Source organism: Sorghum bicolor, chromosome 9 (assembly GCF_000003195.3).
Source record: "Sorghum bicolor cultivar BTx623 chromosome 9, Sorghum_bicolor_NCBIv3, whole genome shotgun sequence".
Taxonomy (NCBI): Eukaryota; Viridiplantae; Streptophyta; class Magnoliopsida; order Poales; family Poaceae; genus Sorghum; species Sorghum bicolor.
This window is the reverse complement of record NC_012878.2, coordinates 9,982,473-10,005,498: the sequence shown is the minus strand read 5'-3', so window position 1 is coordinate 10,005,498 and position 23,026 is coordinate 9,982,473. Positions and strand designations below refer to the sequence as shown.

Genomic DNA, 23,026 nt, shown 5'->3' with positions numbered 1-23,026 from the left:
CCTCTTCCTTGTTTCATGTCGGGATTGCTCTAAGATTTGTGTAGTATTATTCTTGAAGGAAAACGTCTCATTTCTCCCTTTGATGTAGAAACTGATCTTGGCAGCACTAGCGTAGATGACAGCTCTCGAGGTGTTCAGGAATGGCCTCCCTAGGATGATGGGTGCCCTCTCATCAGTACCAGTCTCTATCACCATGAAGTCTGCTGGGGCGTACAAGGTACCAACTCGGATGTAGAGGTTCTTCAATATTCCCCTGGGCATAATGTTGACGCTGGAGCCAAAGTCGCAGAGTGCTTTTGGGAAGTCCACCATGCCGATGGAGATCGGGATGATGGGTCGTCCTGGATCGCCTCTCTTGACTGGCAGAAGGTCAGTAATTACTTCCACAACAGGGTTACTCCAGAAGTTACGTCCTTAAGCATCTCAGGGCAGTGATTGCCTGAGTGTCTAGTATCTCCAGTGTGTTTGTGCTCGTAGATCTAGGTTCTTCACCTAGTGGAGTCTGGGAGTTGTAAAACTCCTTCATATTTTGCTCGAAGTGTACCTACTCATAAAGACAAGGCAGAGATCAAGTGCATGGGCACTGTTGGTGGAAAACACCAACAAAACCAAAAGTGTATTTGCTCTTCTCTATGCTTAAGCATAGTGAGCAAGACAAAGTTGATGGATAATAAGATCATGAGTGTAGCATTTAAAACATTCGTCAGATCACTCAACCTAATGGAAAGATAATCTATCTATACTTATGTTATATATATATATATATATATATATATCTTCCAAAGATTGAGTGTGCAACATTTTAGCTCATATGATTAGGAGTGTGGGATCACAAAGGTGGAAGGACTAAACATATTGAATCGATTGTGGTTAATCTAGAGTTGTAAATCTTACATGTTTGTCTCTTTTACTCATGTGAATGCCGGAAATAAGGAGAAGCTTATAGAAGTGATAGTCAAGTACCTTAAGATGTTACCTTTCTTGAAGAGTGATGGTACAGTATTATCTTATGGAAGCTTTCCTTTCTTTGCGGTTGTGCATCGTGTTGGTGGCACCCTCCATGGTCATCTCTTGTGAGCTATGTCTTCCTTGTGTAAATTGTTAAACTTCATGTGTGTCTCTCCTTGTCTCCAATGTGAGTTTATCTCAGGACTTCCCAGGTCGATATTGAAAGTTTTCTTTTTTTCTGCAGGGGTTAGTCTGACAAAATATACCAATGTCTACACAAGCAGTTTTTAGTTCAATAACCAAACTAGACTCCATGTCTAATTAGATTAAGGAAGGCTGTTTAACCTAAGCACCATGCTTAATTTAAAAACCAATAGAAGTATGTACAGTACTTCCAAACTAACACTTACTAGGATAAACAAAGGTAGCGTGATGGCTTTTATAGAGATCTACTCAAGTGGAGATGAAGTAGTGTGATTACTATTTAACAAATTGAGCATGTCTCAAAGGTAGGGACAACCAACATAGCAACATGGCAAATGATGTTTTTATGTAAAGTACTCCCCCAAGCTTGAATTTTGCAAAATTCAAGTTTGGATGAATTTAATTCAATGATGTATGATGATTGGTTGGACATACCTTGTGCTTGTCATTCATCTGATCTTCTTGCTCCAATCCTAGAAAGGTTAGTGACAAGAATACCCGAAGGAATATTTTTACAATTATCCTTATATGCTCAACACACAAGGTAATGTTGCAAATAGTTAATAGCTCATGTTACAATCTGATCAGTGCTTGTTTTAGGACACTAAGCTTGTCCTTGGGAAACCATTAATTTTATGTCGGCAAAGTGGTTTCCCCTCCAACGCTGACCTATATCAAGATCAACTCAACGAGATCTGCAATATTTCATATAGACATATGCATCGACAACCGCCCTTTTAAAGTTTTTATAAATAGAAAGGATGAGGGGGGTGGAGATCTCGAATGTGGTGATGTTGGAGAGACCAATGGATTGTGAAGATGTTGCATATGAGCATGGAGTAAATGAAGTGGCTATGAAATAAATTCCATGCTCATTAATGCTTAGAGTGAAATCCATGTGGTCTGGTGAAAATGGTAAGGTGAGTGTGGTAAAAAAAAAGAAAAGAAAAAGGATACACGGACGACTTGGTTCGAAACTAGCACAGCTACCGTTCTCCGGCAACGGCGCCAGAAAGCTTGTTGGGTATTTTAAACGCAAACAGAAAAATCCGCAGGCACACGGATACCGATGTAGCCTTCACCCAGGAGTATTCCAGAGTATCGATTTTCCACAGGGAACGTGAGTGTACTAATTAAGATCCAAGATCGCCCAAGGATAACTATATAATTATTTTTGGTGGGAAGAGTGGAAGTTTCCTGAGAGTTCTCTAGTTGATCTAAGAATCAAGAATTACTTCAAGATTATCTATTTCGGGACATCAGAACACTAACCACAGAAAGAGATGAGAAGGGGGCTAGGAAGCTCTGACTACGGTCCTACAAACACCGATCCGAACAAGGTGGAATACGTCGACCGTTAGGGCTGTCACTACCCTAAGGCTACCACAATCCGCAGGATTGGGTGCAATTCCAGGTAATTGCAAGACTAAATACCACGTCTAATCTATTAATTACTACTCTAATGTTTCAAAGATTAGAGCACTTGATGCAAGCGGGAATCCAATAAATAACTTGAATGTAAATAAAAGTAATTAGAGAACTCAGGAGTTATGAATTGAAGAACCTGGAGAACGATGAAGAACGAACCAGTTGCTGCAAAAGTACAATGTTGAGGAAGATCCGACAGATCCGGCTCCTCCTCCTCCGCTCTCCTCTTCTCTCTCTCTATTTTCTAGATTACAACTAGAACTAGAACTAGAGGAACTAGAACTAGAACTAGATGAACTAGAACTAGATCTAGATGAACTAGAGGTAGAACTAGAAGAACTAGAGGGATCCTCTCTACTTGGATGAAGAATTGAAACCATAGCTTTGATTCTGTAGAAGAGGTATGATCTCCAGGGGCCAGGGGGTCTGGTTTTATAGTCCCTTCAAGTGAATCTGGGCCGTCGGATCAAACCGACATTAATCGCACGATTTTCCTTGATCCTTTAGGTCGGTGGAGCATAATCCGCGAAACGTGTCCTGATTGGGCACTGTAGCTGGGCGGGCGCCCAGGAGAGTAGGGCGGGCGCCCTGCCTCCGAGCCCGATCGCCTTCCCGTTCGGTCCCGTGGCTTCTGGAGTCTTCTAGATGATAGAGAATTGTGTGGCACGTTAATATCTCTATGTAAACCCGACGTGTGGGCCTTTCTTCCGTATTTCCTGATAACCCCCTGCAGAAATAGACAAACACCAAAACTCGTGGAATTCTGTTAGATAAAACCCTAAGTCTAGGTGTTGGTTGCATTTGGATCCTTTTCAATGATTAGTTGATGGTTAAATGTGAGCAGTAAGGACCGTCAACAGTCGCAAAGATTGAGGTATACTCCACCTACAATCTTGGAGCCTCTAACTGCCCCCTTCTTCCTCAAGCAGAATAGGTAGCGGAAGAGATCAAAGTGCGGCTCTATTCCAACATAGGCCTCGCACAAATAAATGAAGGTAGAGAAAAGGAGAATGGAATTCGGGTGCAGATTGCAAATCCCGATCTCATAGTAAAGAAGAAGACCTTGAAGAAAAGGATGAACGGGAACCCCAAATCCCCTTTTGAAATAATCCTCAAAGACTACGATCTCACCGACGCGGGGGTCGGGGTAACTCTCTCCTTCTGGTGCCCTCCAGCCGCCGAGCTCCTGGTTGTGCAGAAGCCCCATTCTGACGAGGTCGTTGAGGGACCTCGTGGTGCTCCGAGACTTCTTCCACTCTTTTGCCATCATCTCGGCCCTTTTCTTCGAATCGCTTTTCGCCATCTCCACAGTAGAGCAAGCTTTGAATCGGTTGTTGAGTATTTGGGGGTGCTGAGGATGGCAATGGCAGGAGGCAGTAGTGGCAAAGGCAGGAGACTGGGATGCAACTGCTGGGTAAAGAACGGGGATGCAACATCGGGCCCTTTATAACAATAAACCCACCTTTTCCACTTCCCGCCTTTTGGGGAAGTGGGCGGATCTCGCGGCAGTCGCGGTGTTTCAGTTTTCAAGAATTATCGCAGTTAATTTGGTAGCCTTTCTGAATGATTGCTGGTTTCCTTTTCTTGATCCGCGCGAAGAGCGGCTGTACAGTTAGCAGGCGCCCCTTTTTATGCAACAGAATGACAAGATGAAAGGATGCTCCGTCACATCGCACATTAATATGGCGATATGATTTTTTTTAAAAGATAAGTAGGATCTTTGGCCAGACGGACATGATAAGCTTGGGGACTGTACCGACCACCGAGCATGATATGCTTGGGGATTGGTCGACTAGTTCGTCCACTCGACAATCTGGGGACTGTACCGACCACTGATCATGATATGCTCGGGGACTGGTCGCCCAGTTCGTCCACTCGACAATCTGGGGACTGTACCGACCACAAAGCATGATATGCTCGGGGACTGGTCGACCAGTTCGTCCACGTGACAATCTGGGGACTGTACCGACCACCGAGCGTGACATGCTCGGGGACTGGTTGACTAGTCCGATCTTTCGAAAATCTGGGGACTGTACCAATCGTTGAGCATGACGTGCTCGGGGACTGGTTGGCCGGTTCTCTCAGCCGCAAATAAGTGTAACACGCTCTCGACTTGGAAAATCCAATTGCATAACGTCTAATCGGATAACTTTTTAGACCTTGCTACAAGGCTCATACTTCACCTTCCAGCAAGCTCGGGGACCACATCGGTACGATGCATCTAGCGATGCATCTCAATATCAAATTTTCTATGAAGACTTTTCTTTTTAGACCCTGGCACTACGTGCCTACGTCACCTACTACCAGGCTCGGGGACTAAGTGGGCACACTTCACCTTGCGGTGAATTTGCTTGCTTTTTGAAAGTCTATACTTTCCAGAAAAGTAAAGTGGGCACACTTCATCAAGAAAGAAATATTTTTTGATTAAGAGCACCATGCATTCTTCGAACAACCTGCTTCTTTGATGTCAATGTTGATTAACTGTCTTTTGAGTTGGTTAAAATACCGTTGCAACTGTTCGGGCGACTTTCCTGCTTATCGAAGACATCAAGCCTCACTTGTCGAAGAAGCTCAAGATGGCATGTTACATCACAATACACTGTGCTCAGGGACTAGCTGTGGGGGTATAAACCCCTATACCCTTACGGCTAGACTTGGACCAGGAGGCTTGGCCCATTACGAGACGAGTTAAAGGCTTGATCCAACTACTCGGAGTTTCGCGCAAGGAAACAAGACGTGGAGATCAAGCCAGATTCTAGTCGGTTAGAATAGGAATCGATATCGTGTTATCTATGGCAATTGTAACCGACTACGATTAGTTTCCGGATCTGTAACCCTGCCCTCTGGACTATATACGGAGAGGCAAGGGACCCCCCCTAGAACATCTCATCTCAACTCAACACAATCCACAACAATACAATCAGACGCAGGACGTAGGTATTACGCCCACACGGCGGCCGAACCTGGATAAAATCCTTGTCTGTGTCTTGCGTCACCATCAAGTTCGTAGCTTGCACACCTGTCTGCCGATAAACTACTACCGTGCGTATATCCCAAGGTAGACTGCCGACTAGCGATACTCCCTCCGTCCCAAAAAGAGTGACGTTTTTTACTTTTAGAAATCGTGTTTGACCGTTTGTCTTATTCAAAAAATTTATGTAAATTATAAAATAAATAAATTATTAGTAAAGTATCTCTAATGATAAAATAGGTCTTAACAAAATATATAATATTTATGTAAAATTTTTGAATAAGACGGATGATCAAACAAGATGTCTGAAATTCTAAAACGACACTCATTTTGAGACGGAGGGAGTAGATCTCTACTAACGATTTTCTTAAACTTATCGCTAGTATAAATTCTCTTTACAATGGTGGTAGCCTTTGCACAACCGCCAATGTAAATCCAATCTATGAAAAGATTATTACACTGGCAGTTTATAAATTCTAGAAAATTATTTATAAATTCTGGAAAATATTTATGAATTCTTGAAAAATATTTGTAAATTCTAGAAAACAAATTATGAATTCTAACGCCAGATTTATGAATTCTACAGAATAATTTACAGTGGTCACAGTCTTAAGCCAACTGCCAATGTAAACTTTCGCAGAGGCAGTTCTCAAGTGACGCCAGTAAAACTTTCACTAGCCTTTACATTGTGCACATGCAAAAAGTGCTGCCCGTAATACTAGTATATGGGATTAATCGTTGGCATAGCAAAAGTACAAAATATGATGCTATGTCCTATATGTTGCTGGCTCATCAATGCTCTAAGGGCTACTACTATATTAAAATCCGATTCTTTCATCTATGGTTACACATAAATTCCTACAACAAAGCGCGGGATATTCATCTAGTTTAACTAGATGACTCCTCCAATCACGTTTTAATAAAGTATATATATTCTAGTGATCATTCTCCAAGTCATTTCTAGTTCACTAGCAATTTTTCTTAATTGCAAAAGTACCAAATTTTCTTTTCCGCCATATATTATTAAACAATTACATGGATCATGTTGTGATTTTCCTTTTTCCTCTATGATTAAGAAAAGACTCATGGAGATTGGGTTGCTCAATTGCGCTAGGGGAGTGTGTAGAGCCAAGAGAACGAGAGTGAGATCATGGGTTTATGCCTACCCATGCATGGTGGAAGTTTCGCCATGTGAGAAAGGGGAAAGAAAAAGAAAAGGACCAAAAGCAATAATGTTCTTTAAAAGAAACAAAAAGACTTAGTGTTGCCGACGAAGTCTCTACGGTAGCTTTAATCTCATGATCTTATCTGCTCATTTTTCTTGAAGATGGTCATAAGCAGGTAGAAGAGAGTTTTTGTTTTTACAAGAAACACACATAATTCCAACGGTACTACAAATATCTGTCTAAGGAATTCAGTGCAACAAATCTAGCTAGAACTGAGGTACGAGGCATCTTAGCAACATTATATATTGGCACTCATCACATCACCATTCTTATGAGTTGTACACTAGCTTGTACTATAAATATATGCCATGAAAATGTATGTTATTAGGAAATGCTAATAGTCCATTTCATATATGAATCAAAAACTTACATGCATATACAGATATACTGATATACGTAGACATTCTTCCTTTTGGTATGCCTCATAATTCCCGCAATATGGCTAGGTCCTAGGTCGTATATACCTAGCTTTATTTTGTATCTATATGTATATATATATATAGTCATTGCTTTTTTCTTAGATTTATATAGTCATTTGCTTGCGCAGACGATTATTGTAGCATTTGCGGATGGCCTATGCCTGGGCTCGGCACCGACCCGTCCGCCTGCGTCGTCCCCCAACGCTTGGCGACGGCGATCTCGGTCTTGCTGCCGCCGCCGGCAAGCGGCGGTGCGGGTGGCATCGGCGGTGCCATATCTCTGCTTGTCAAATCTTGGGAAGGGCTCGGCAAGCTCTCCTTGACGTGCGCTTGGTCTGCTTGTGCATGCCGGCCGTCACTTGGCGCCATCCTAGACCTAGCTTGTAGCATGGACGACGATGCTGTCAACAAGAGAAGCACCAACACAATTTTGTGTGAGGAAGCCATGAAAACTCTGAAAGAGAGCCTTGGTAAGCTAGCTATCTATCGAGAGAGACTAGCTAGCTAGCTAGTTATTAAACTTGTGTTGGTGCTAGCTAGTAGTTGTGAGAGACGAATGTGTTTGTGTGTTTTGCAATGAGAATGTGAGTTGGCCACGTATTTATAGGCCAGCAAGCGCCTGCAATATCTCTCTGTGTGCGCCAGCTGCACGGGAGTGAACTTTTGTGACCTGGTCAGATATGTGAGGCACATCACCATCACATTTTTCCCTAAGTTTCAAAACTCGTCATAATTAAAAGTGCTTGCTGATGATGTGGTGCAGTACACTGTAGATCGGTTCCTGTTCTTCCTCGATCCATGCATCCGTTCGATCTGGTTCAAAGAACTTAGCATGCATGATTCGATATAAGAGAGGCAGGGGGAATGTTGAGCTGGTACCCTCATGAAATCGCCACGTGGAAACATGACCTATATTGTGGCAACAGCGTGCAACTCGGTGTCCTCTCACAGCACTGTACGTGGGCAACCTTCTGTGCGCTTTTGGGTACACATGCACTGCACACGCGTAGGACCCTCAGCACGATGCCACGATATGATCCTGGCCGCTCCATGGATAATACTGTGTGCGATCCAATTGTGTGTTTCTTTTTTTTCTTTATTATCATGAGACCACGTGTTTTAAATAGCATGCATGCATCTCCACGTTCGTTATATAAAATCTTGGTAAGTCGTTTAGATGATCGTGCAACAAGGTGCACGTTAAGTTGCGAAATATGGATATATTTTGCTAGTACTACCACACAGTACCAGAGGTGTCACCGTGTCAGCGAAAGCAATATCGTCAAAAACATTTTTAGTACCCAACACCAAAAAGGGGCCGGAGCTAACCATATCATCGCCTTACCTCGTTCTTTACATCTATAGTTTTCCAAACAGGCCAAACCCACTAGGTCAACACGGGCATAGGACGATTTGGCCCAGTACGAAAACGGCTCGGCCCAGCCTCTAGTGCCAGTGCCAAGCATGGCACAGCCCCGTGCCCGTGCCTAGGCCGCGATGCCAGCACGATGGCACGATATGGGCACAGTCCGCTTCAGTGGCCGGCACGGGGGCGACACGACTTATAGCTGTTGGATCGGTCTCCTCCTACTCCCGACCGTTGGATCTGCGCGATGGGGGAGGGCTATATAAGCCGGTCGTCGCTGGCCACTCCCTCTAGCTCATTTGCATCTTCACCCTCTCTCTCCTCACTTGCTGCGGCTTCTCAGCTCCTGCGCTCTCCTGCTTTCCATTCTCCAATAGAACCCTTAGCTCCTCTCCTCTCTTCTTCCTGTTTTCCCATGGACGGGACAGGCACACGGCACAACCTTCTTCTTGCTAGCTGTCGAGAGACTGGAGGCCGACAAGAGCGAGATGTCGGACGAGTAAGAGGACATCGGTCACTCCATGACCATCAATGATGAGTTGCGCCACTGCAGGATGACCGGAGACGACGATGACGATGTTCTTTTAATTCTGATCTTTTGAAGTGGTGATGTGGTTTTTGTACCAAGGCACGACACTAGTCCGTTGAGGCTGTCGTGCCTTGTGGCACGACACGACACTACCTGAGGGTTTTAGTGTAGTGCCTGGACCAGAGTCTAGACACGGTGGCACTACACGACATGGCACGGCAGAGCCACCATGCCTGATAGTGCCGTGTTTAATAGTGTCGTGCCTTGTAGTACTAGTGCCACCCATTTGAAAAACTATATACAGACCTAACCAATTTACATCCAACCTCTTTCTCGGTCCACCAAAACTCAACCATGGGATGACTATATACATCAACTTCCGCGAATTCTGTCCACCTCACAAAACGGTTTAGTGGTTGATCACGAGAGCAACATACTCCTCCAGTAGACCACGACTAGTCTGACGATGGGAGGCAAACACGAAGGCATCGCTAACCCTCACAAAAGAGTCCTCATTTATGTTGAAAACTGGTTTTCACAACACCAGTAAACGGTCTCGCAAAGAAACCAACAACATAGCTTTCACCAAACCATCCCCATCGGAGGGAGTGATTTTCTTAGTATATATTGGCTGTCCGATGGTGAACCCAAAACTCAGTCCATCGTTCCTATTTATTCTGATACGCCAACATTGTCGTAGGGGTATCTTGAGCTTTTTGAAGAACAAATTTGCAAAACCAATATTGGGCTAGAGCCTCGGTACCTTCACCAGAATCCACGACAAATTCTTCGCTAACTACATTTCATAAAATCGAGTGAAGCAATCGGCACTGGAGCTAAATCCTTGCATGTTTAAAGCCATAGCAAAGACACAAATTCTAGTGAATGTGATGGGCAGAAGTTCGTGAATCTAGAGGTTAAATTTTGTCAGCACCTTGCCAATGAAGGTTGCATAGAAATTGAAGGCTAGCCTTGAAGAAATCCTGAAACACAGCAACCTCACACGCCTAAGGCGCCTGCACTTCGTCATCCTTGTGTTCCCAAAATCAGCTCCTCCTGCACATATTCCTTAAGCATGGAGTATTAAATATCAATGTTTTAAATAGCAGGCTAAGACGTTTAGCGGTTCATGTCTAAAATAGCTAATAGCAGAACTAAATCGGGCTATAGCGGAATATAGCGGCTAAATTGTACATGAACACAAATAGCAGCACTCTGCCTCAAAAGGCTATAGCGGCAGCTATAGCGGGATATTTAAAACTATGTTAAATATAGATAAAAATAAAAACTAATTACACAGTTTGCTTATAAATCGAGATACTAGTTATACTATGATTGGACAATGTTTGAATAAAAATAAAAGTTCTATAGTAGCGAAATAAAAAAAAATGGCAAACAAGGCCTAAGTTGTTGCCCCGCGCGTGGAGTCGATGGCTTTTCGGCATTTGTTTGTTTGTTTTTTTTTCGGCGTCGCGCGCCCTTTTTTGGAGACGATTCGGCCCGATTCGGCGTTGTCCGGGTAAACTTGACGAACATGGGCCTATAGTGGCCGTGCGGGCGGCTCGGCCCATAACGAAGCCATTAGGGTTTTCCCCGTAGTTGCCGTGCTTTATATACCCTTGTCACGCGCTCCTACCGCCTTCTCCACCTCGTGCCGCCGCCGCCGCAGGAGCATCTCAACTCCGCCTCGAGCCCCACCAGCTCGCCGGTCTCAGCCATGGTGAGATCTCCCTCGTCCTTACTCTCGCGCTTGTTGCATCCTCGCTGCGCTGCAGCCATGGATTTGTCCTCGCCCTTACGAACTCCTGACATGCGACGGCTCTTGTTTCTGGTTCCAGGTGAAGTACTCGAGGGAGCCGACCAACCCCACCAAGTGTAAGCCTCTTTACCGAGGATTTCCATGTCCATTTGCGCATCTGCGGGTTTTCTGATTCGCGTGTGGTTCTCTTTTATTCGTTGCAGCCGCCAAGGCCATGGGTCGTGACCTCCGTGTTCACTTCAAGGTCAGAGATCCTTACCTGTCTCCCTACCGAGATCCTGTTTCAAGAGATCTCATGATTTCTTTGTGTTATTTTTGTGCCGCGTTCGGTTATAATCTAGGTTTTGTACATATAGAAGTTCCTCTTTACTGTTCAAGTAGTGTATGCCGTTCAACTCACGGTGTCACCCTTAATTTTCATTATTGGTGTTATTCCTTTAAGTGATGCCGTTTGCAGTTGTCATCTTTGTCTTAGTATGATATGTAGATGCTTTTGGAAGTAAGGCACCGTGAATTCACCTGACTAATGCTGTATTTCCTAAGCCCTCGTAGAATTTCCGTAATACAGTTTGCAGTTGTCTTCTTTGTCTTAGCATGATATGTAAATGCTTTTGGAAGCACGGCTAATACTGTATTTCCTAAGCCCTTGTCGAATTTCCATGTAGATTAGTTCCTTCTTTTAGTGATCTTTGTAATTGTGGCAGCTTATTTGGTTAAGGCACTAGGTGCCAAAAGAATGTGCTTACATATCCCGGTAAACCTTTAGAATGCCAGCTTCTTATTATTGGGTCGACTAGGTTTTGCAAGTGATGTCTATGTGTTTCTTCTTTTAGTGAATCTCTGTAATTGTGGCAGTTTAAGGCAGCAGGCACCAATAATGTTCTTACATATACTGGTAAACCTTTAGAATGCCAGCTTTGTTGTTATTGGGTGGACCAGGCATTGCAACTTGGTTCCAATTAGATTAGTAAATGATGCCATTTTGTCCTGTTGCTGCCGTGCAAGCTGCTCTGTGGTTGGTATATGCTGCCAAATGAACTGTCTGATGTTTAAGTAAGTGGTTACCTTGTGAGCTAAAGGAAAATTAGGCTCTTTATTGAAATTTTCTCATTGAAACTCCATTAAGTGCAGTTGCACAGTGCTCTACTGTTTGTGGGTGATATTTCTGTTTGCAATGTTCTCTGTAGTTGAATACCCTAAAGAATAAAGCAGGATGCTGTGCTATATAGTGGCAGTATCCCCGTAAACTTTAGGAACACCATGATCATCGTTATTGGGTGAATCATTTGGTCATGTCCATGTGTTGGACAACTCCATGCCAATTGGTTCAGTAAATGATGGCACATTTGTTTTTTCACATATTTCTTATCTAAAGTGTGATAATGATTGTGATAATTTCTGTGTCTACGATGGCACACAACATGGCACAGTGCTCTACTGTTTGTAGGTGACACTCTTGTTTGTAATGTTGGTCTCTGTTGTTGAATACCCTAAAGAAAAAAGCAGGATGTTGTGCTATATACTAGCAGTATCCCCGTAAACTTTAGGAACACCATGATCATCGTTATTGGGTGAACCGTTGGTCATGTTCATGTGTTGGACAACTCCATGTCAATTGGTTCAGTAAATGATGGGACATTTGTTTTTTTGTCACATTTTTCTTAGCTTGGGTGATCAGAAGCTTATTTGGTTAAGGAACCAGGTGCCAAAAGAATGTGCTTGCATATCCTGGTAAACCTTTACAATGCCAGCTTCATTGTTATTGGGTGGACCAGGTTTCACAACTTGATTCCAATTAGATTAGAAAGTGATGTCTGCTTCTGTTTCTTCTATTAGTGAATCTCTGTAATTGCTGCAGCTTAAGGCACCAGGTGACAAAAGAATGTGCTTATGTACTTCTAAACATTTAGAATGCCAGCTTTGTTATTGGGTGGACCAGGTGTCGCGCTCCAATTAGATTAGTAAATGATGCCATTTTATCCTGTTTGTTTATTTGTTGAATTCTCTGTTGCTGCCATGCAAGCTGCTCTGTGGTTGAATGTCATGCATTTCCTGCTTGTGGTATATATGCTGCCCAATGTGCTGTCTGATGTTGATGTAAATAGTTATGTTTGTGTGCTAAAGGAAAATTAGACTTTTTCTGTTGAAATCTTCTCATCGATAATTCCATTAAGTGCAGTTGCACAGTGCTCTGTAGTTGAATACCCTAAAGAAAAAGCAGGATGCTGTGCTACTAGCAGCATCCCCGTAAACTTTAGGAACACCATGATCATCGTTATTGGGTGAACCGTTGGTCATGTCCATGTGTTGGACAACTCCATGTCAATTGGTTCAGTAAATGATGGAACAACTGTTTTTCTCCTATTTTTTAGCTAGGATGTGCTAATGGTTGTGATAATTTCTGTGTCCATTCATATTATGGCACACTATTGTTCAACTCTATTGTTCAGTTGCTGATGTTATTTGTTTTTGGATATGTTGTGTACATATTTTGGTGTTTGTTAATGCTCCTGTCATACTTGCAGAACACCCGCGAGACAGCTTTTGCCCTCAGGAAGCTGTCACTCACCAAGGCCAAAAGGTACCTTGAGGATGTGATTGCCCACAAGCAGGCCATCCCGTTCCGCAGGTATTGTGGTGGTGTTGGGCGAACTGCTCAGGCTAAGTCTCGCCACTCAAATGGGCAGGGACGCTGGCCTGTCAAGTCTGCTAAATTCATTCTGGACCTTCTCAAGAATGCAGAGAGCAATGCTGAGGTCTACAATTCTACTGTGCTCTGTCAGACCTATCTTTGCTTTCATAGTATTCTTATGTTAATTATGTGAATTTCTGTGCTGCAGGTAAAAGGTCTTGATGTGGATACCCTCTATGTGTCGCACATTCAAGTGAACCAGGCTCAGAAGCAGAGGCGCAGGACCTACCGCGCTCATGGACGCATCAACCGTAAGTCTATCTGATGTTTAAGTTTGCTATGCTATGATCGGGTCTTTGTTTTGCAGTGTAACATCCTGTTTACCTACCTGTTGCAGCTTACATGTCCTCCCCGTGCCACATCGAGCTCATCTTGTCAGAGAAGGAAGAGCCTGTGAAGAAAGAGGTATGTGGTTGTATACTCTTTGTGCCTGATTATTTGATTCCAAGCAAGGGATTAATGTTGTGCTATTTTCCTTGATTGTTTCTTCAGGCTGAGTCTCAGATTGCAACCAGGAAGGCTTAGAGAAGGGATCATCTTCTGTGATTGGCTGAGTGAAAATTTTGGCTGATTATTTGTCATCTTATATTGTATCTGAGTATTGTTCGCTAGTGCTTTGTTACTTTGATCACTACCTGAACTGCACATACAATTCACCAGTCTTGAGAATTGTCTCGGGTTTTCATATTTTGTGCTGATGGTGATGTCACTGATCGTGTTAATTTGCAATTTTGCTGGTAGATGTTTGTCCCAATGCTGTGCATCCTTTGAACGAACTAGAATAGTATGCACGATCTGGAGCGGGCGCGCCTGGTCATCGTGATATATTCGACACTATATTTGTATCCTCGTGTATTGCACGCGTGTTTTAGCTTTTTTCTATGGATAAAGTCTACTTTTCCTGCTCCATGAAAATCTGCTTTTCGTCAACTTCAAAACTATGGTAAACCGAGGGGTTTTAAAGGCAGTTTTGCTATAGTTAATGATGGTTTTGTTACGATGGTAGTGGTTTTGGCTTTTTCTTTTTTTTTATTATATATTTTGGCTGAATATTTAAAAATTAGAGTAAATCACTGAAAAACAATAATAAAATAGAAAATCTAATTTTGTTAGACTATATGAGAAGATTTATATAGGGAATATACAATATGGTATGTTTTTAGTATAAAGTTTTTGTTATGAAGGTTTTGTTTTTTTATTTGCCTGAATCTTTGAAAATTATAATAAATTATAGAAAAATTATAAAATAGAAATTTTAATTTGTTGGATTCCACGTATATTTATTGTATTTTGTTTCTATATCAGAGTCACGACGGTTTTCCTAGGTGACTCAGGAGACGACTTTGGTTTGGTTTGCCTAGTTCCCTCCTTTTTTCCACATCTCTGCCGCCCTCTCTTTCGATTGTCTTCCTCCCTGGCTGTGGGGTTTTGCCGTTTAGGTTTGTGATCCCTCGTGTCTTTGTTTTGAGATTGAAATATTCCATGTCCTATTCCCTGAGTGTCTACTTCCCTCTCCGGTGATCAGAGCCTAGCCCTTTTGTGCTAGCCCTAGTTTTTGGTCGAGTTTCTCTCTGTTCCCAATGGAGAACGTTGAAGGTTTGTTGGGGAAACTGCGTTTGTCGGAGGAGCGGGGAGGAGTGAAGATTGGTGGTGGCGGATCTCGCCGATTTTGCGCGGCGGATCCATAAGCAGTGGGTAAGGTCCTGGCGGAGAAACTGGTCTCTCTTCAAACCCTAAAGAAGACGTTGGGCCATGTGTGTTGTCCAATTAAGGGGGTTCTTTGCAAGGATTTGGGGGAGAACCACTTTTTGTTCACTTTCATGCAAGCTTTGGGAAAACGGAGAGCCTTGGAGGATGGCTCGTGGATGATTTCCAAGGACCTGGTGGTCATGGCGGAGTTTGATGAAACGAAGACATTGGATGAGATGGAGTTCCATTTTATTCCCATCTAGGTCAGGGTTTCAAACCTCCCTTTTGGTATGATGGATAAGGAGACTGGCGAAACTTTAGGGGAGAAGATTGGGGTTTTCAAAGAAGTAGACATAGGGTTGGATGCAATTGCAGTTGGGAGGGTTCTGCGGATCAAGGTGTTGATCGATATTCGTAGACCACTGATGCGTGGTATCACTGTGAAGGTGGGGAATCCAGAAAGGGAGAAATGGTGTTCCTTTGCATACGAGTTCCTTCCAGATTCCTGCCATACTTGTGGTCTGGTTGGACATACTGATAAACAATGCTCGCTTCCACGTGAAAGTGGTGAATCCCAACAATTCTCAAGGAGCTTGCGTTTCATCCCTGAAAAGAAAAGAGGAGGGGGGGGGGGGGGGTAGATGAGAGAAGATCCTTTGTTCCAAAGCCACATGGTCCGTGGGTTGGTGGAAGTTATAGTAGTAGGGGCTCATATGAATCCCGGGGTGATTGGTGGGGTTCTTCGAAGTCTAGTAGTGATGCATTGAATTGGAGGAAGAGTGGAGAGGAGAAGAGCACAATGAAGGGTGAGGAGGTAACAAGTCAAAATTTTTTTGAAGGTCTTGGAGAAGGAGGATGGAAGGGTTTTGGTGGCAAAAAAACCTTTATTGCGGCAGCTGGAAGCTCCTGCTTTGACTGTGGCAAAAGGAAGTGCGAGTTTAGAGAAGGGGGGTGAGGAGGACTTGAAGAAAGATGGGAGACGTGGCACTTTCAAATGGTTAGACAAGAGTAGGGTTTTTAAGGGGAATAGTGGAAAAAGAAGCTATCTGAGAAGAAGAGAAAGATGGATATCGATGGGGAGGAGCAAGAGGATGGGGTGAAGAAAGTGAGGGCAGTTGAGGAGGCTAAGGAAAACCAAAACACTTTTGAGAAGATTGCGGGGGCGGACTGGTCCTGCGGGACCCAATGAAGATCATTGCTTGGAGTTCGGGGTCTTCTGGAGTGTAGAGGGGGCAGATATTCTTTTCTTGTCAGAACCAAAGTTGGACAAGCGAAGAATGGAGCATTTTTTGGTGGATGTTGGGGTTAAGCGACATGGTGGTACGAGATTGCGTCGGAAAAGGAGCGGTCTTGTTGTGTTTTGGCGAAGGGGGATTGATTTGGTGTTGAGGAACTACTCTGAAAACCACATTGATGCGATGTTTGTGAGGATGATGGATACAAGTGGAGATTTACTGGAATTATGGCTTTCCACAAACTAAGGATAGGCATAAAACCTGGACTCTGCTGAGAGATCTGCATTCTCAAGAAGATGTGCCTTGGCTGTGTGCGGGTGATTTCAATGAGATCTTGTACCAACATGAGAAGGAGGGTGGGGTGCTGCGACCACAAGCGTAGATGGATCGTTTCAGGGAGGCCATTGTGGATTGTGAGCTCCAGGATTTGGGTTTTGAGAGTGATGTATATACTTGGAGGAATAATAATCAGAGGGCGCAAGGGTATGTTAGAGAGCGCCGCCCGGTCATCATTTTGATAGAACGAAAGGAGGTAAGACGTGGTGGGGGAAGAAAGGCCTTCTTCTTTGAAGTGGCCTGGTTGGAAGAGGAGAAGTGTGAGGAGGTTGTAAAGGAAGGTTGAGACCTTGAAAGGTCCTAATATGGCTAAGCGGGGGTGAATAGCCTATTTAAAAATTCTACAAACTCACTAGAGCAAGAGGTTAGTAAATAACAAAGCGTAGCTTTTTGCTCTAGCTCTAATGGGGTGATTGCAAGCCACCTATCCAACAATTCTAGTTGATATGATCACTAGGCACACAAGAGCTATGTCACTACTTACACTAGGGAGCTACCTAAAGTTTCTATACAAGTAAGTAAGCTACTCTAGTTTGCGGGAATGTAACAAAGTATACCACCACGTAGAGGAGATGAACCGATCACAATATTATGAAGTTCAATCACCGAGAGAAATTCAATGAACAATCACAATGGAGACACACAATTTTCTCCTGAGGTTCACGTGCTTGCCGGCACACTACGTCCCCGTTGTGTCGACCAACACTTGGTGGTTCGGCGGCTAGGAGGTGTAGCACGAACCTTGTCCTCACTAGGACACCGCAAGAACAGACCCACAAGTGAGGTAACTCAATGACACGAGCAATCCACTAGAGTTACCTTTTGGCTCTCCGCCGGGGAAGGTACAAGACCCCTCACAATCACCGGAAGATAGCCACGAACAATCACCAACTCGTGCCAATGCTCCTCCGCTGCTCCAAGCCATCTAGGTGGTGGCAACCACCAAGAGTAACAAGAAAACTGTAGCCAAATCGATCCCCAAGTGTCACTAGATGCAATCACTCAACCAAATGCACTTGGAATCACTCCCAATCTCACAAAGATGTTTAATCTATGAAGGAGATGAGTGGGAGGTGTTTGCATAGGCTCACAAGTGTGTCAAGTAGTCAAGAATGCCAAAGAGGGTGAGCCCCAAGTCGGCCCACACGTATTTATAGCCCCCTCAAACAAATAGAGCCATTGGCTCCTTTAGTGAGCAAAAGTCGGGGCCACCGGATGCACAACCAGTGACCACCGGACGCTCAACCTGTGCGTCTGGTGCTGAACAGAGCCACGTGTCAACCTTTTAAACCAGGCGCGTCGATCTCTAATGGTCAAAACTGAATCATCGGATGTGCTCAAACCTCTCACGTGCGCAGAGAGGTCTACAAACGCACGGGGTCACCAGACCCACACCACCAGACGCGCTCCTGAGCGTCCGGTCCCTTACCCAGAGAGACGCTCAGGGACACCGGTCGCGCACCACCGGACACACCTAGAGCGTCCGGTGCTCTCAGTCAGAGACACCCGCAGAAGTCACACAACACCGGACGCGCCAACAGGGTTTAACCTGCGTTCGGTGCCTGGCGTCCGGTGCCTAACCCTAACACGGCCAAGCACTAACAGCACACCGGATGCGTAGGCTCAGCGTCTAGGGCCTCCAGGCCAGCGTCTGGTGAGTGTTTCTCAGCGCGACTTCTCTAAATTTCCCACCAGCGCAATAGAGAGTATGCATCTCACTTTCTCAAAAGCGCCAAATCTCGCCTCGCAAGCTCGGTGGGAGGGAGAGACGAACCCAAACCCCTCTCTACCCTTCAACCTCAACCTCCTTCTCAAAGGGTGCTAACACCACTAAGTGTGTACCAACAAATGCACGTGTGTTAGCATTTTCACAATCATTTTCTTCGAAGGAGTTAAGTTAGCTCACTAGGCTCTAAATGCATGCACATGAACAATGACAACTAGTGACACTTGATAACCACTTAGCCAAAGAATTCCCCTCTTTATAGTACGGCTATTTATCCTAAATGTGATCACACCCTCTATGGTGTCTTGATCACCAAAACCAAAACCTTAAGCAATACCTTTGCCTTGATCTCCATTGGGTTTTGTTTTTCTCTTTCTTCTTTTCCAAGTTGAGCACTTGATCATCTTGTGGTCATCACCATTATTACCATGATCATCTCTTGCTCCATCACTTGGCATGTACCAACCTGATTAAGTCTACACACACTTAGTATAGAGCTCAGTACTGGGGTTTCATCAATTATCCGAAACCAAACTAATGCCAGGCTCTCCGCCGGGGAAGGTGCAAGACCCCTCACAATCACCGGAAGATAGCCACGAACAATCACCAACTCGTGCCAATGCTCCTCCGCTGCTCCAAGCCATCTAGGTGGTGGCAACCACCAAGAGTAACAAGAAAACTGTAGCCAAATCGATCCCCAAGTGTCACTAGATGCAATCACTCAACCAAATGCACTTGGAATCACTCCCAATCTCACAAAGATGTTTAATCTATGAAGGAGATGAGTGGGAGGTGTTTGCTTAGGCTCACAAGTGTGTCAAGTAGTCAAGAATGCCAAAGAGGGTGAGCCCCAAGTCGGCCCACACGTATTTATAGCTCCCTCAAACAAATAGAGCCATTGGCTCCTTTAGTGAGCAAAAGTTGAGCACTTTCACAATCATTTTCTTCGAAGGAGTTAAGTTAGCTCACTAGGCTCTAAATGCATGCACATGAACAATGACAACTAGTGACACTTGATAACCACTTAGCCAAAGAATTCCCCTCTTTATAGTACGGCTATTTATCCTAAATGTGATCACACCCTCTATGGTGTCTTGATCACCAAAACCAAAACCTTAAGCAATACCTTTGCCTTGATCTCCATTGGGTTTTGTTTTTCTCTTTCTTCTTTTCCAAGTTGAGCACTTGATCATCTTGTGGTCATCACCATTATTACCATGATCATCTCTTGCTCCATCACTTGGCATGTACCAACCTGATTAAGTCTACACACACTTAGTATAGAGCTCAGTACTGGGGTTTCATCAATTATCCGAAACCAAACTAGGGCTTTCAGACCTAGGTGTGGCTGAAGGACTCACGAGGGTTAACTAGCTTGTGGGTAGGGTGGCTGGCAACCTGTATGTTTGGAGTTCAAATGTGCTAGGTGTGTGGGAAAAAAGAGGAAAAGAATTAAAAAAGGAGCTGGAGTGCTGTAGGAGAAGGTCACTTTCGAAGGAGGCAGTGTCAAGAGAAGCGGTGCTTAGGTTCTAAATAGATAAAGTGGAATAACAAATTGATACTTATTGGAAGCAGAGGTCACATACAAGGTGGTTAGAGAAAGGGGATATGAATACAAAATTTTTTCATGCAACTTGCTCTAATCGGAGCAGAAGAAATAGAATAGGACCTTTACAAAATGGAGATGGGGGTTTGGTGGAAGATGAAGTAGAGAAGTAGGATTTTATTGCTAACTATTTTATGCAGCTTTTCACATCCAATGTGAATGGTGACATTCACTAGCTTCTACAAGCTGTTCAAACCCGGGTAACACCAGAGATGAATGAGCAGCTGATGGAGGACTTCATAGATGAAGAAATAAAAGAAGCTTTGGACAACATTAGTGATCTAAAAGCACTGGGCCCAGATGGTATGGCAGCTATTTTTTATAAGAAGTTTTGGGAGACTGTGGGGAGGAGGATCACAGATGAGGTGCTAGAATTTTTGCGTGGTGGAGCTATGCCACAACAGTGGACTAAAACCATCATTTCCCTCATTCCAAAGGTGAAGCAGCCAGACAAGGTGATTGACTTATGCCAGTCTCTGTAATGTGCTATATAAGATCATATCTAAGGTTTTAGCAAACTATCTAAAAAAGATTCTACTAGAAATTATCTTGAAGAACCAAAGTGCCTTTGTTCCTAGTCGTCTCATCAGTGACAACATTCTGATAGCTTATGAGCTTACCCATTTCTTGAGAAAAAAGAAGGGTGCTAAGGGATGGGTGGCGATTAAACTGGATATGAGTGAGGCATACGATCGGATGGAATGGTCTTTTCTGCAAGCAATGATGATTAAAATGGGCTTTTGTCATGAATGTATTAAGCTGATCATGAATTGTGTGATGTAAGTTTCTTACCAAGTCAAAGTTAATGGGGATATCAGTCTAAGCTTTGCACCTAGTAGGAGCTTGCGACAGGGGGATCCACTTTCCCCTTATCTCTTCTTATTGTGTGCAGAAGGATTTAGTGCTTTGCTTTCCAAGGCAGAGAATGCTGGGCGAATTAGGGGAATGTGAATCTATCAGTGGGCCCCAAGCATATCCCATCTATTGTTTGCCGACGATTCCCTCTTGCTTTCTGGGCAAACTGGGAGAATGCAGAAGAAGTTTAGAGGATCGTAACTTTATATGAACAAGTATTAGGTCAGACGATAAACAAAACAAAGTCTATGGTCTTGTTTAGTGCAAATACAAGGGATGCTGACCGAGTTCCTCTGAAGAACATTTTGCATATTACAAATGAAACTATGAATGATCGGTACCTGGGCCTACCAATACATGTAGGCTTGTCCAGGAGTGGAACTTTCAGTTATCTAAAGGATTGAGTCTGGCAAAGAGCCCTTGGCTGGAAGGAGAAGATGCCCTCAAAGGCAGGAAAAGAAATCCTGATCAAAGCAGTGGCACAAGCCATTCCAACTTTTGCCATGGGTTGCTTTGATATGACAAAAGGTTTGTGTGACAAAATCAGTTTGATGATTGCTAAATTTTGGTGTATTCAACAGGTAAAGATAATAAGATGCATTGGTTAAGTTGGGATAAACCGACATGAGCTAAGGAAGATGGAGGGCTTGGTTTTAGAGATATTCATGCTTTTAACATAGCAATGTTGGCAAAGCAAGCATGGAGACTAACAAATCCTAAGTCTCTTTGTGCAAGGCTGTTAGCAGCGAGGTACTACCTAGATGGTGATGTACTGAAAGCCAAACCTAAAAGTGATATGTCTTATACCTGGCATAGCATCCTTGCTGGTCTACAACTACTGAAAAAGGTATAATTTGGCGTGTTGGGGCTGGTACAACCATTCAGATTTGGGAGGATGAATGGCTTCCAAGGGATGAGTCTTGTAGACCATTCACTCTAAAAGGATCAAACTTGTTAACACGGGTTGACGAGCTTATAAACCCGGTCAATGGATCATAGGATGGAGCTCTAGTCCGTGGCATTTTTTGGGAGGAAGATGCAAATTGCATCCTATGTATACCAATACATGAAGGTATGGATGACCTGATTGCCTGGCATTTCAACAATAATGGGCAATTCTCTGTCAGATCTGCATATAAGGTGTTTATGTCACATAAAAGAAGATGTACAATGAACCGAGGAAGGGGAGACTGAACTTCACGGACTGCCAATCAGGTTGATCATCCTCTTTGGAGAAGAATGTGGAGTTTAAGCTGCTCAAAGAAAATGATCCATTGCTTATGGTGACTGGGGCACAATACGTTGGCACTTCGTGTTAATCTAAGAAGGCGGGGAATGAAAATTGAGACTAAGTGCGTCATATGTGAAGGAGTTGATGAGGATGGTGGACATTTCTTTTTCAAATGTAAATGAGTTCGCCATATATGGGTTATCCTGCAGCTTGACCAGATAAAGGAGACATTAGCAGAGATGCTGTCGGCCAGAGAAGTGGTGGAGGTGATTCTGAAGTCGAATCTGGATATAACGAAGAGTGATAACCTTACTCTATCTCTGGTGATCTGAAAGATGTGGTGTAAGAAAAGGAGAGCAAGCAAGAAATGGTGAACGTTTGGCACAAGTGATAAGCTCTTATGCAGCCGAATGGTCAATCATCAAGCAGGTTGGGGATGTTGATAATCAGCCAAAGAATACTAAATGCTAGACACCACCTCTAGAAAATTTTGTGAAGATCAATTGCGATGGAGCCTTTTTCTCAAACACAGGATCTGGTGGATGGGGTTTCTTGATCAAAGAATGGGATGGTGGTGTCATCAGCTCAGGTTATGGGAGATTGGAAAATATGAATGAAGATGTCCATGCTGAGCTGGTGGCCTGTTTACAAGCATTGCAGCGAGCGGCTGATATGGGCATTCAGAGAATCATTGTAGAGACTGATGCAGCCATGATTGTGCAAGCAGTCAGATCAGCGGATTATGATCGGTGCTCGGCAGGTGTGCTCCTATGGGAACTCAAAGATTTGCTTAGAGGCAATTTCCT

The 23,026-nt window shown here is 43.8% G+C and overlaps 1 protein-coding gene across 1 annotated transcript; it reads left to right on the top strand.

Annotated features, from left to right (window-relative positions):
* Positions 10,668 to 14,282, top strand: LOC8065928 (60S ribosomal protein L17). Its single transcript, XM_002440733.2, has 7 exons — positions 10,668 to 10,811; positions 10,930 to 10,966; positions 11,054 to 11,094; positions 13,376 to 13,606; positions 13,691 to 13,793; positions 13,880 to 13,947; positions 14,035 to 14,282. Exons 1-7 carry the CDS (start codon positions 10,809 to 10,811, stop codon positions 14,065 to 14,067), a joined length of 516 nt encoding a protein of 171 aa, XP_002440778.1. The 5' UTR covers positions 10,668 to 10,808; the 3' UTR covers positions 14,068 to 14,282.